We start from the raw sequence: 14161 nt of genomic DNA on the forward strand, positions 1-14161 counted from the left end.
AATTTCTCATTTGTGCTTAATAACTGCCAAGTCAAAAATAACACTTGGAAATCCAATAAAACATTTAATCTCTAACTTTATTTATAATTGCAATATGCATTTCACAAATTACCAAAGCTAGGGCTAACTTTTTTTTGAAAAAGTGTACTATGGAATTGTAACTATAAAACAATGTAGACATCAGTCTTCAAGTTTGAACTGCTTTTGAATGCTAATTGTAACTGATAACTGTAGCAACGCAGTCTAAATTTGAAAATGTATATTGTAGTGTTTAATTATATAGTATTACAAACTGATAGAAATTATACTGTGGTTTTATCATACCAATAAATTGTCATGCACAAACTATGATATAATAAATAAGATGAAAATGGAGGTTATTTTCAAGATAAAAAGTAAAAAGTTTGCTTAACTTGGGTGCAATGATATAATAACACGTTTCCCTCACAAGAGCAATGTTGTCATTTAAACTAATATGAAAACTCACATCTTTGCCTGATTTGTTTATACAAATTACAAAGAATTGACTACAATATTGCAGGCCAATTGTGTTCCATATAACAATTTTTCTAGCTCACTTCATCTAACCTTAACCTTCACGTTCTTCTCCACATTCCTCATGAATACACTCATTGCCTTTGCCCTTACAAATTAAATTCCAAATACTATACATTTTGAATTCATTTCAAGCCCTAGAAATTAACTTTATTTCCCCCCAAAAGGTTGTAGGTCTGAGTTTTTTCATTAACACAAACAAAATGCATCTTGAGATTGATGTTCAGTCTGCTTTGTCCTTATACTTTTAATGATTTTACACTCCTATGATTTTATAAAATCAGTGATTGTGATATCTTGCTTGTTCATATTAATTTGCTCCTGTATTTCTATCTTCGACTTCTCAGCTTATATTTTATACATCAAGTGATAGTGAAGCACTAGCAGAATATATAGAATTATGATCACACATGCTTTTTACTTCTATTTTTAGTTTACTCATTTAAACTAAAAGGGTTGAACTATTTGAGCAGTGCATTGAGTATTTGGTCACAATGTAGTCAAACTTTCCTAATAATCGTACAGTTAAATGGCAGTACAAGGGTAATTGTATTTCTTGCAAAGATAACTAAGTAGTATTCCACCTTGACTATGGATTTTCCAGGATATTTATGACTATCAAAAGAAACAGGCTTCAGTTGCTTCAAGTATTTGCCCATTTTTATGCATATAACTGTAGTAACCTTCAATATCAGGCCTTTTGAACACCTGTGGAATAAGCAAAGAAAATTAATAAGCATTTGCTAACTTTTAGGTTTAACTATCCTAATCCTCTTTTAGGCAGCCTTTCATATTCCACCCTCCATAAGTTAGAACAGCATGCCCCATATCCCATAATGCAGAAAATCTTCTTTGCCCATCACTTCTCTGGTAATGGTCTGAACTGTTTCCCAACCTGGCAATTACAATTTTTAAATTCCCATCCATTTTCAACATGTCTTGCCCAACCCTATCTATTATCTCTGCCCACCCTTCAGCACTTTGAGATCTCAGCATTCCACCAATTCTATCTTTATTCCTAATTTTAATTACTCCACCAATGTTCCTCTGGCTGCTTAAGTTCTACACAATGATTTCCTTCATTTCTTCCCTATGCCTTTTAAGAGTTTCCTTCATATTTAGTTCTTGAGACCAATCTTGACACTGTTCTAATGTCTTAGCTTCTGTCAAATTCTGTATAATAATGACCAACAAAGCCCTTCAATGGTTTTACATTGCAGGTGTTACATAAGTTCATGATGCTGTCTAAGAAATATGAAAAGTCAGTCACTTTAAAATCAATTTTATATTAACCAATACATTATTGGATATTAAAGCCGCTTTAGTAAAGATACTGACTGAAGATGTCTGCATAACCTATGCTTCATGAATATCATAGTGATGAGATTAATGGGCATATTTCAGAAGCTTTTCCTAAATGACCAGAAAATTTTGTTTTTAGTAATTTGCAAAAAGGTTATTCACATTTGCCTAATCTACATTTTGACAAAAAATGATTTTTTTTTCATGGTTACTGCTAACTGGTTTCTAAATTAGACTGACCTTTAGAAGTCAAAGATATAAAATATCTTAATCCCTGCAGAGTCCTCCTCACTAGCAACTCAGAATTTCTTGAAAAATTGGGTGAGCCTTCACATCAAGCAACAACTTTACACAGTTCTATCTTTCAGCTAATGTTCCAGACAATCTATCATATCACTGTGTATATTCTGTCCCAGCAGCATTATAAAATCAAACACAATCAGAGAATTTTTCTTGACATTTGAGCAAAAAGTCAAGAAAAATAACTTGGAAATCTATGCGAATTGCTAGTATACTCAAAATATGTAGAAAATTAAAAGTTTGTAAGCGGATTAAAACAGGAAATCTTGGTTGAAGTCCAATGACTGATATCACACAGACATCTTACAATTAGTTTATTCATAATTATTAAGTGTTTTGGAAACCTAAATATCAGAAATGTAATGAAAATATTGATTATGTAATTCAGAACAGGAAAATATCTCAGATTGTCCTTGAAGTTCCTAAATATAGTACCTGCACCATTTGAAAAATCTTGCCAAAACCAACATACTCAGTGGCCACTTTATTAGGTACACCTGCTTCTTAATATCTAATCAGCCAATCAAGTGGCAGCAACTCAATACATAAAAGCATGCAGGCACAGTCAAGAGGTTCAATTGTTGTTCAGTCCCAACATCAGAATGGGGAAGAAATGTGATCTAAGTGATCATGGAATGATTGTTGGTGCCAGACGAGATGGTTTGAGTATCTCAGAAACTGCTGAACTCCTGGGGTGTACAACAGTCTCTAGAGCTTACAGAGAACGCAGTGGAAAAACAAAAAAAAAAATCATCCAATGAACGGCAACTTTGAGGGCAAAAATGCCTTGTTGATGAGAGAGTTAGAGGAGGATGGCCAGACTAGTTCAAAGTGACAGGAAGGCAACAACAACTCAAATAACCATGTATTACAATTACAGTGTGCAGAAGAGCATCTCTGAATACACAAAATGTCAAACCTTGAAGTGGATAGGGCACAACAAGGGAGGGTGGAAAAAGAGGAGAGCGGTAGTGATAGGGGCCTCGATAGTTAGAGGTACAGATAGGAGGTTCTGTGGTCATGACAGAGAATCCAGGATGGTTTGTTGCCTCCTGGGTGCCAGGGTCAAGGATGTCTCTGATCGATTGCATGACATTCTGAAGTGGGAGGGTGATCAGCCAGATGTCGTGGTGCACATCGGTACCAATGACATAGCAAGGAAGAGTGAGAAGGTCCTGGAGAGTGAGTTTAGAGAGCTTGGTAGGAAGTTGAAAAGCAGGACCTCAAGGGTGGTAATCTCAGGATTGCTACCTGTGCTACGTGCCAGTGAGGGTAGGAATAGGATGCTCTGGAGGATGAACAAATGGCTGAGGAACTGGTGTAGGGGGCAGGGTTTCAGATTTCAGGATCATTGGGACCTCTTCTGGGGCAGGTGGGACCTGTACAAGAGAGACAGGTTACACTTGAACTACAGGGGGACCAATATCCTTTCAGGGAGGTTTGTTAGTGCTATTGGGGAGGCTTCAAACTAGATTTGCAGGGGGATGGGAACCAGGGTGCCAGAGCTGACAGTGTGGCTGGGGTGAAAATAAATGATGTTAAAAGTTCAAGCAAATCCACTAATAGAAAGGTTGTGAATGGTGGTAAAAATCTTCTGAGGTGTATATATTTCAATGCTAGGAGTATTGCGGGGAAGGCAGATGAGTTGAGGGTGTGGATTGACACGTGGAATTATGACCTTATAGCAATTAGTGAAACTTGGCTACAGAAGGGGCAGGACTGGCAGCTTAATATTCCAGGGTTCCGATGTTTCAGATGTGATCGAGGCAGAGGAATGAAAAGTGGAGGAGTAGCATTGCTTGTTGGGGAAAATATTACAGCAGTGCTCAGGCAGGACAGATTAGAGGGCTTGTCTACTGAGTCCTTATGGGTGGAGCTGAGAAACAGGAAAGGTATGGCCACATTAGTGGGATTGTATTACAGACCACCCAGTAGTCAACGAGAATTGGAAGAGCAAATCTGCAGAGAGATAGCAGGCAACTGCAGGAAACATAAAGTTGTGGTGGTAGGGGATTTTAATTTTCCATATATATGATTGGGACTCCCATACTGTTAGGGGTCTAGATGGTTTAGGGTTTGTAAAATGTGTTCAGAAAAGTTTTCTAAATCAATATATAGAGGGACCAACTAGAGGGGATACAATATTGGATCTCCTGTTAGGAAACGAGTTAGGACAAGTGATAGAAGTCTCTGTAGGGGAGCACTATGGTTCCAGTGATCATAACACCATTAGTTTCAACTTGATCATGGACAAGGATAGATCTGGTCCTAGGGTTGAGGTTCTGAACTGGAAGAAGGCCAAATTTGAAGAAATGAGAAAGGATCTAAAAAGCGTGGATTGGGACAGGTTGTTCTCTGGCAAGGATGTGATTGGTAGGTGGGAAGCCTTCAAAGGAGAAATTTTGAGAGTGCAGAATTTGTATGTTCCTGTCAGGATTAAAGGCAAAGTGAATAGGAATAAGGAACCTTGGTTCTCAAGGGATATTGCAACTCTGATAAAGAAGAGGGAGTTGTATGACATGTATAGGAAGCAGGGAGTAAATAAGGTGCTTGAGGAGTATAAGAAGTGCAAGAAAATACTTAAGAAAGAAATCAGGAGGGCTAAAAGAAGACATGAGGTTGCCTTGGCAGTCAAAGGGAAGGATAATCCAAAGAGCTTTTACAGGTATATTAAGAGCAAAAGGATTGTAAGGGATAAAATTGGTCCTCTTGAAGATCAGAGTGGTCAGCTATGTGCGGAACCAAAGGAAATGGGGGAGATCTTAAATAGGTTTTTTGAGTCTGTATTTACTAAGGAAACTGGCATGAAGTCTACGGAATTAAGGGAAACAAGTAGTGAGATCATGGAAACTGTACAGATCGAAAAGGAGGAGATCCTTGCTGTCTTGAGGAAAATTAAAGTGGATAAATCCCCGGGACCTGACAGGGTGTTCCCTCGGACCTTGAAGGAGACTAGTGTTGAAATTGCAGGGGCCCTGGCAGAAATATTTAAAATGTTGCTGTCTACAGGTGAGGTGCCGGAGGATTGGAGAGTGGCTCATGTTGTCCCGTTGTTTAAAAAAGGATCGAAAAGTAATCCGGGAAATTATAGGTCGGTAAGTTTAACGTTGGTAGTAGGTAAGTTATTGGAGGGAGTACTAAGAGACAGAATCTACAAGCATTTGGATAGACAGGGACTTATTAGGGAGAGTCAACATGGCTTTGTGCGTGGTAGGTCATGTTTGACCAATCTATTGGAGTTTTTCGAGGAGGTTACCAGGAAAATGGATGAAGGGAAGGCAGTCGATATTGTCTACATGGACTTCAGTAATGCCTTTGACAAGGTCCTGCATGGGAGGTTAGTTAGGAATATTCAGTCGCTAGGTATACATGGAGAGGTGGTAAATTGGATTAGACATTGGCTCAATGGAAGAAGCCAAAGAGTGGCAGTAGAGAATTGCTTCTCCAAGTGGAGGCCTGTGACTAAAGGTGTGCCACAGGGATCAGTGCTGGGTCCATTGTTATTTGTCATCTATATCAATGATCTGGATGATAATGTGGTAAATTGGAACAGCAAATTTGCTGATGATACAAAGATTGGAGGTGTAGTAGACAGTGAGGAGGGTTTTCAGAGCCTGCAGAGGGACTTGGACCAGCTGGAAAAATGGGCTGAAAAATGGCAGATGGAGTTTAATACAGACAAGTGTGAGGTATTGCACGTTGGAAGGACAAACCAAGGTAGAACATACAGGGTTAATGGTAAGGCACTGAGGAGTTCAGTGGAACAGAGGGATCTGGGAATACAATTCCCTAAAAGTGTCGTCACAGGTAGATAGGGTCGTAAAGAGAGCTTTTGGTACATTGGCCTTTATTAATCAAAGTATTGAGTATAAGAGCTGGAATGTTATGATGAGGTTGTATAAGGCATTGGTGAGGCCGAATCTGGAGTATTGTGTTCAGTTTTGGTCACCAAATTACAGGAAGGATATAAATAAGGTTGAAAGAGTGCAGAGAAGGTTTACAAGGATGTTGCCGGGACTTGAGAAACTCAGTTACAGAGAAAGGTTGAATAGGTTAGGACTTTATTCCCTGGAGCGTAGAAGAATGAGGGGAGATTTGATAGAGGTATATAAAATTATGATGGGTATAGATAGAGTGAATGCAAGCAGACTTTTTCCACTGAGGCAAGGGGAGAAAAAAAACAGAGGACATGGGTTAAGGGTGAGGGGGAAAAAGTTTAACGGGAACATTGGGGGGGCTTCTTCACACAGAGAGTGGTGGGAGTATGGAATGAGCTGCCAGACGAGGTGGTAAATGCGGGTTCTTTTTTAACATTTAAGAATAAATTGGACAGATACATGGATGGGAGGTGTATGGAGGGATATGGTCTGTTTGCAGGTAAGTGGGACTAGGCAGAAAATGGTTCGGCACAGCCAAGAAGGGCCAAAAGGCCTGTTTCTGTGCTGTAGTTGCTATGGTATTTCTATGGTATAACAGTGGTAGACCACGAACATAAGAAGTACATTCAATGGATCACTGATTGTATATTCCATCAAAGAGCTTCTCCCATTGGAAGATTACTGAAGACAATTGTGGTAATAAAGTTTGATGAGAAAAATATAATAGAATTACATTTTAAACAATAATGTATAAACAATAACAGTATTTTGATAAGCCATGGATATCTCTTATAGAAAAAACAAAAACAAATTCTACATACTTATCTGCGGACAAACTCCTTTTTTAAGCAGACTTTAAAATTGGGATATCCGTGTGTAGATTTGTAGCCCTGCAGGATGAAAGGTAGGGAACCAGAAGAGACAGTAATATTAAATAATTTGTAGGTTTTAGTTTTAATGAAATTTAAATATTTGAAATATTGAATGCCTTTTAGCTAAGGCATTATCTTAACAGTAAATAATAGTGTAGTACTGATATGCATTTTTGAAAATTAATGTAGCATTTTATAATTTTAGTTTGCAGATCACTTACAGAAATGAGTATTTTATTAATTATTTCGAATCAAAGTTTAAATCACTATTTACATTATCTATTAAGCTTTCATAAAATTAGTCTAAAGTAAATGTTTCTCTTTCTACAACGTTGTCTCTTTTGGATATGTACAGTATTTTCCATTTTTCTTCCAGATTTCCTAGAACAAATGAATTTTGTTTTTGCACTGTAGATATGGCAATATATTAACATTAATAAATGTAACAGTATCAATTAGATAACTGTAACTGTAGAATTTCAAGTCATTTGCATTGCCGATAATTATCCATTAAAGTGCAATACAGAATACTGGATTTTAGAACAGAGACATTAATATCTTATGTATTTACTCACAATCAGCAACAGTTATCATTCAGTCCTTCTCAGGATTTCTGTTGTCCTTTATATTGATATTCATGGTTAAGAAACTATAAAGGAGTATTGTCTGCTGCAGAGACTGAGTACAGGGCAAGTAAATCAGTCTATCTAGTGGTTCTTCTATTTCTCTTTTATAATTCTGAATGCAAAGTCTGGGAGGGAAATAAATTGACAGAAATACAAACGGTACATGTCCAGCCATAACATCTTGGTCAGCTGCTTTCTTATTTTTACATCAAATTGTGTATGACATAATTTGTATGATTTTTCAGTGAATAAGACAGGGCAAAACTAAACAAATAGATCTGCTTATTCAAGGAAAAGTTCTCAAAATTATTACAAAATGTCTAATTTTATACCCCAAATAATTTGGTTAATTCTTACAATTTTTTAATTGCATATGCAATAGTTAACTAAGCAAATTTTAAGAACGTTGAGCATTTTTATTGAATTTCCAAAAGTGCTTAGAGATTGCAAATTCTTTTTCATTTTTCTATCTTGTGTATTTTCCATTTCAGCCTTCCATATGCATATTGTTTATATCATTAAGAATTTTTAACTGCTAAATAAAGTACCAAATGCAAAATATTAAATAAATAGCTTGTAGATATTCTGTTCCCATATTGGCCTCCTCAGTCACCAAAGAACTCACAAAACCTGAGAGGATGTATGACATCCTTGATCCTCAGAGACTGGCTAAGCAGGATGTTATATATCACAGGATACTATTCATAGAAGAGCTGGGCCACCATCCTGGTCAATATTTATCATTTGTATTACTGCTTTCTGCAGCACTCTTGTCAAACTGAAATTAGCAGCAAAAATAAAAGTAGCTCATTTGCTGTAAGTGTTTGCAATTACTTATAATTGTGAAAGGATCTATATAAATGTATATTTGGAGCACATTTTTATAGTATTGGGAAGCCCCAATTTTGTAGATGTGTGACAAGCCTATATGGTGATCCCCATTACTCCAATTTGGCTTCAATTTTATAAAGGTGGATACTTTTCCATCTTCAGGTTGTTTCTGGCTAATCTATATTCCTCACTCCTACTGCAGTGCATCAATAGTGGATCTATGCAGTGGATCTCTAGAAATCCCTTGGCAATGGAAATTCTTTCAGAGGACTTAGTGGATGTAAAATCATCACAATTCGCTGAGGAAAAATGGTCAAATTTTATGGAATTGAGGAGATTGGTGCTATTTTCGCCTCCTCAAAAGAAAGGACACCATGACCCTTAATGTCTTGCACCATCACGTCTTAGATAGTGAAGATTAATTTAGCTAAAAAAACTTAAAAATAATTTAGATGTGCTGAATTACATCAAAGTTGGCAAAGATGTTAAGAGAGAGTGGAGTATAAAGCAATTCCACAGTGCTCTAGAGTAGAAAGTCCACTTGGAGGCTGATATTTTCTCAACATCTACAGAACAGCACTAGTAAGATTTAAAACTATAACTTCCAGGAAAGCAATTGACATGCTCTTAAATCCACTGTTCATATATATATTTTTTTAAAACTTAAGGTTGTTACAGAAACAATAATACTAATGAACCCCAGTAGATGGCAGCAAAGTTCCCCAGGATTGTACATTTTCTGTACTTCATGTTTTGACTATACCAATGAACAGAAACAAGACACCATAGTGAATTTAGATATATGACTCTAAATTAACTTCAAAATAAAATCCTTATTTTGTATTGGTTTTAACTGAACTTCCACTGCTCAAGTGAATAAATGCCAGCCTTATGCACATACTGTATCATGATTGAATAAGTCCAACTATTGACAAATTATTGCCATCATTGTTCGGATCATTATCACATATCACAAAAATAAAGAATGTTTCCAGAATTTATAGCTTGACAGGGTAAAGTATCACATTTAAATAGATCCAGTCAAAAATGCAAATGGTAGGAGATGATTCTCATTTCTTTTTGCTTCTGTCTCACTCCTCTCTCTCACTTCTGTATATTGGTTATCTTCTCTCTACACTCTTAAGTCCTGATACAGAATCTTGACCTGAATCACTCAACATCCCTAATTCCATGTATGTTGCTTGCTAGTGCACTGAGATCATCAAGCAGTTTGTATTGGGTGTCAAGATCTCTGAGGACCTAACGTAGTCCCAACATATTGATGCAACTATAAATAAGGCAAGACAGCGACTATACTTCATTTGGAACTTGAAGAGATTTGGTATGTCAACAAAAATACTCAAAAACTTCTATAGATGTACTGTGGAGAGCAGACTGACAGGCTGCATCACTGTCTGGTATTGGGGGAGGGTCTACTGCACAGGATCAAAAGAAGCTGCATAAATTTAGATTAGATTAGATTCAACTTTATTGTCATTGTGCCGAGTACAGGCTCCATCTTGGGTACTTGCCTACAAAGTACTCAAGACATCTTGAAGGAGCGGTGTATCAGAAAGGCATCGTCCATTATTAAGGACCACCAGCACCCAGGGCATGCTAGTTTCTCATTGTTGCTATCAGGTAGGAGGTACAGAAGTCTAAAGGCACACACTCAGTGATTCGGCAACAGATTCTTCCCCTCTGCCATCTGATTCCTAACTGGACATTGAACCTGTGAACACTACCTCACTTTTTTAAATAATATATTATTTCTGTTTTGCATGATTTTTAATCTATCCAATATACGTATACTGTTATTTATTTATTTATTCGTTCTATATTATGTATTGCATTGAACTGCTACTGCTAAGTTAACAAATTTCACGTCACATGCTGGTGATAATAAACCTGATTCTGAATCCACATGACATCTGGCTTTGGGATATTTCTGTATAGTTGTCTCTACCATCTCCACATTTCAAGGATCCATCATATTCCTGCTCCACTTGTTTCTGGAACCCATTTTTATTCATGCCTACAGATAAAATGGTCTACAACTTCATGTAACTCATCAACAAATGATACTATTAGTTAGAACTTACTGCCTATTTCATATGCGTAATATTTTCTGCTGCAAGTTACATGCATGATAGGGAGCAACACATTTTTAACAGAAATATTTAGTTTTGTATATAAAAACTGCCCATATTTGAAGATATTATCACATTTTTATTACTAATGGTGAGTATTAAAACTGTACTATTACTTTGATATTAATTCTCAGTGCTGTGGATTTGATATTAAAGTTACAGGAGTACTTATGATGTTAATTTCTAGCCCTGAATATCTCAACATCTAGAATAAATACTTAATTAAAATGATCCAAAACCACAAATCCAAATTCCCCAATGAACATAATAGATTTCTAACAACATAGAATTTCCCAAACTATTCAGCTGAGACTAACTATTGCATTCAAATAAGAAGGAAAATAACAGATCATCAAGTGTGGAGCGAGGCACTGAATTCCAAAATAGCAAAGCTGTTCTCAGCGCAGTGAAGCATGCAATGTTCCCCAATGGAAACTGGAATATAAATTGGAAGAGATCTCCCAAAATTTAGACAAGCAAATGTCTTAAATAGCTATAGTCACAAAATCATGCCTTCCAACCAGTGTTCCAGGTTCATGAATTACTGTTCTTAAGTATATTATAAGACCATAAGACATAGGAACAGAATTAGGCCCTTCAGCCCATCGAGTCTTCACCACTATTCCACAATGGCTGATCCTGGAACCCACTCAACCCAATACACCTGCCTTCTCACCTAATCCTTTGATACCCTGACCGATCAGGAAACTAACAATTACCGCCTTAAATATACCTACAGGCTTGGCCTCCACCATGGTCTGTGACAGAGCATTCCATGGATCCTCTACTCTCTGGCTAAAAAAATTCCTCCTTACCTCTGTGCTAAAAGGTAGCCCCTCAATACTGAGGCTGTGCTCTCTAGTTCTGGATATCCCCAGACAGTCCTTCCAGGTGAGGCAACACTTCACCTGTGAGTCGGCTGGGGTGATATACTGCGTCCGGTGCTCCCGATGTGGCCTTCTATATATTGGCAAGACCTGACGCAGACTGGGAGACTGCTTTGCTGAACACCTATGCTCTGTCCACCAGAGAAAGCAGGATCTCCCAGTGGCCACACATTTTAATTCCACAACCCATTCCCATTCTGACATGTCTATCCACGGCCTCCTCTACTGTAAAGATGAAGCCACACTCAGGTTGGAGGAACACCTTATATTCCGTCTGGGTAGCCTCCAACCTGATGGCATGAACATCGACTTCTCTAACTTCCGCTAATGCCCCACCTCCCCCTCGTACCCCATCCATTATTTATTTTTATACACACATTCTTTCTCTCACTCTCCTTTTTCTCCCTCTGTCCCTCTGACTATACCCCTTGCCCATCCTCTGGTTCCCCCCCCTTGTCTTTCTCCCCGGACCTCCTGTCCCATGATCCTTTCATATCCTCTTTGCCAATCACCTGTCCAGCTCTTGGCTCCATCCCTCCCCCTCCTGTCTTCTCCTATCATTTTGGATCTCCCCCTCCCCTTCCCACTTTCAAATCTCTTACTAACTCCTCCTTCAGTTAGTCCTGACGAAGGGTCTCGGCCTGAAACATCGACTGTACCTCTTCCTAGAGATGCTGCCTGGCCTGCTGCGTTCACCAGCAACTTTGATGTGTGTTGCTTTCAATGTTCAGTAGGTTTCAATGAGATCCCCCCACATTCCCCAAAGCTGCTAAATGCTTCTCATATGATAACCCCTTCATTTCTGGAATCATCCTTGTGAAACTCCTCTGGACTCTCTCCAATGACAACACACCCTTTCTGAGATACGGGGCCCAAAACTGTTGACAATACTCCAAGTGTGGCCTGACTAGTGTCTTATAAATGCTCAGCATTATCTCCTTGCTTTTATATTCTATTTCCCTTGAAATAAATAGCAACATTGCATTTGCCTTCTTTACCACAGACTCAACCTGTAAATTAACCTTCTGGGAGTCTTGCACGAGGATGCCTAAGTCCCTCTGCACCTTTGATGTTTGAACCTTCTCCCAATATAGATAATAGTCTGCACTATTTTGTTCCTTTTATTAAAATGCGTTATCATTCACTGTAGTCCATCTGCCACTTTTTTGCCCATTCTTCCAATTTTTTTAAGTCCTGATGCAATTGCATTGCTTCCTCAGCACTACCTACCCCTCCACGTATCTTCGTTTCATCTGCAAACTTTGCCACGAAGCCGTCAATTCTATTATCTAGCAACACACATCAAAGTTGCTGGTGAACGCAGCAGGCCAGGCAGCATCTCTAGGAGGAGGTACAGTCGACGTTTTGGGCTGAGACCCTTCGTCAGGACTAACACTAGATGCTGCCTGGCCTGCTGCGTTCACCAGAAACTTTGATGTGTGTTGCTTGAATTTCCAGCATCTGCAGAATTCCTCGTGTTTGCGTTTTTAAATTCCATTATCTAAATCATTGAAAATGTGAAAAGTAGCAGTCCCGATACTGACCCCGGAGGAACACCACTAGCACAGGCAGCCAAAGGGCCCCATTTATTCCACTCGCTGATTCCTGCCTATCAGCCATTCCTCTATCCATGCCAGTATCTTTCTTGTAAGGCCATAGGATTTTATCTTGTTAAGCAGCCTCATGTGTGGCACCTTATCAAATGCCTTCTGAAAATCCAAGTAAATGACATCCACTACCTCTCCTTTGTCCAACCTGCTTGTTACTTCCTCGAGGGACTCTTAACAGACTTGTCAGGCAACATTTCCCTTTATAGAAATCATGCTGACTTTTACTTATTTTAACATTAGTCTCCAAGTACCCTGAAACCTCATCCTTAATAATCGACTCCAACACTTTCCCAACCACTGAGGTTAGGCTAACTGGCCTATAATTTCTTTTGCCTTCCTCCCTTCTTAAAGAGTGGAGTGACATTTGCAATTTTCCATTCCTCCGGGTCCATGCTAGAATCAAGTGATTTTGAAAGATCATGACCAATATATCCATTATCTCTTCAGCAACCTCTCTCAGGACTCTGGAATGTAGTCCATTTGGTCCAGGTGCCTTACTCACCTTAAGACCTTTGAGTTCACCCAGCACTTTATCCTTTGCAATAGCTCTCTGACACTCACAGACCTCTGGCACACTGCTAGTGTCTTCCACAGTGAAGAATAATGCAAAGTACCTATTAAGTTCATCTGCCATTTCTTTGTTCCCCATTACTACCTCAATAGTATCATGTTCCAGTGGTCCAATATCAACTCTCATCTCCCTTTTACTCTTTATATAACTGAAATTAGCTTTTACACATGCCCTTACACTTCCTCCCTTACCACCATTCAGGGCCCCAGACAGTCCTTCCAGGTGAGTTGACACTTCACTTGTGAGTTGGCTGGGGTGATATACTGCGTCCAGAGCTCCCGATGTGGCCTTCTATATACTGGCGAGACCCGACGCAGACTGGGAGATCGTTTGCTGAACACCTACGCTCTGTCCGCCAGAGAAAGCAGGATCTCCCAGTGGCCATACATTTTAATTCCACATCCCATTCTGACATGTCTATCCACATAGGCCTCCTCTAATGTAAGGATGAAGCCACACTCAGGATGGAGGAACAATGCCTTATATTCCACCTGGGTAGCCTCCAACCTGATGGCATGAACATTGACTTCTCTAATTTCCGCTAATGCCCCACCTCCCCCTCGTACCCCATCCGTTATT

The 14161-nt window shown here is 38.8% G+C and overlaps 1 protein-coding gene across 4 annotated transcripts in view; it reads right to left on the bottom strand.

Moving 5' to 3' along the window:
- micu3a (mitochondrial calcium uptake family, member 3a) overlaps nt 1–14161 on the bottom strand; it is a 178723-nt gene that overhangs the window by 1083 nt on the left and 163479 nt on the right. For 2 of the 4 annotated variants that reach the window (XM_072252656.1, XM_072252654.1), the window contains one exon: nt 7633–7658. Coding sequence is in view for 1 of the 4 variants with exons in the window: in XM_072252655.1 (XP_072108756.1) it covers nt 6857–6925 (69 nt within the window). In the remaining 3 variants the exon portion in view is untranslated. Of the gene's footprint in view, nt 1–102; nt 1264–6856; nt 6926–7632; nt 7659–14161 lie in introns of those variants that run through there. The other 2 variants (XR_011885347.1, XM_072252655.1) reach the window with 2 other exon arrangements.

The sequence above is a fragment of the Mobula birostris genome, chromosome 3 (genome assembly GCF_030028105.1).
Source record: "Mobula birostris isolate sMobBir1 chromosome 3, sMobBir1.hap1, whole genome shotgun sequence".
Taxonomy (NCBI): Eukaryota; Metazoa; Chordata; class Chondrichthyes; order Myliobatiformes; family Myliobatidae; genus Mobula; species Mobula birostris.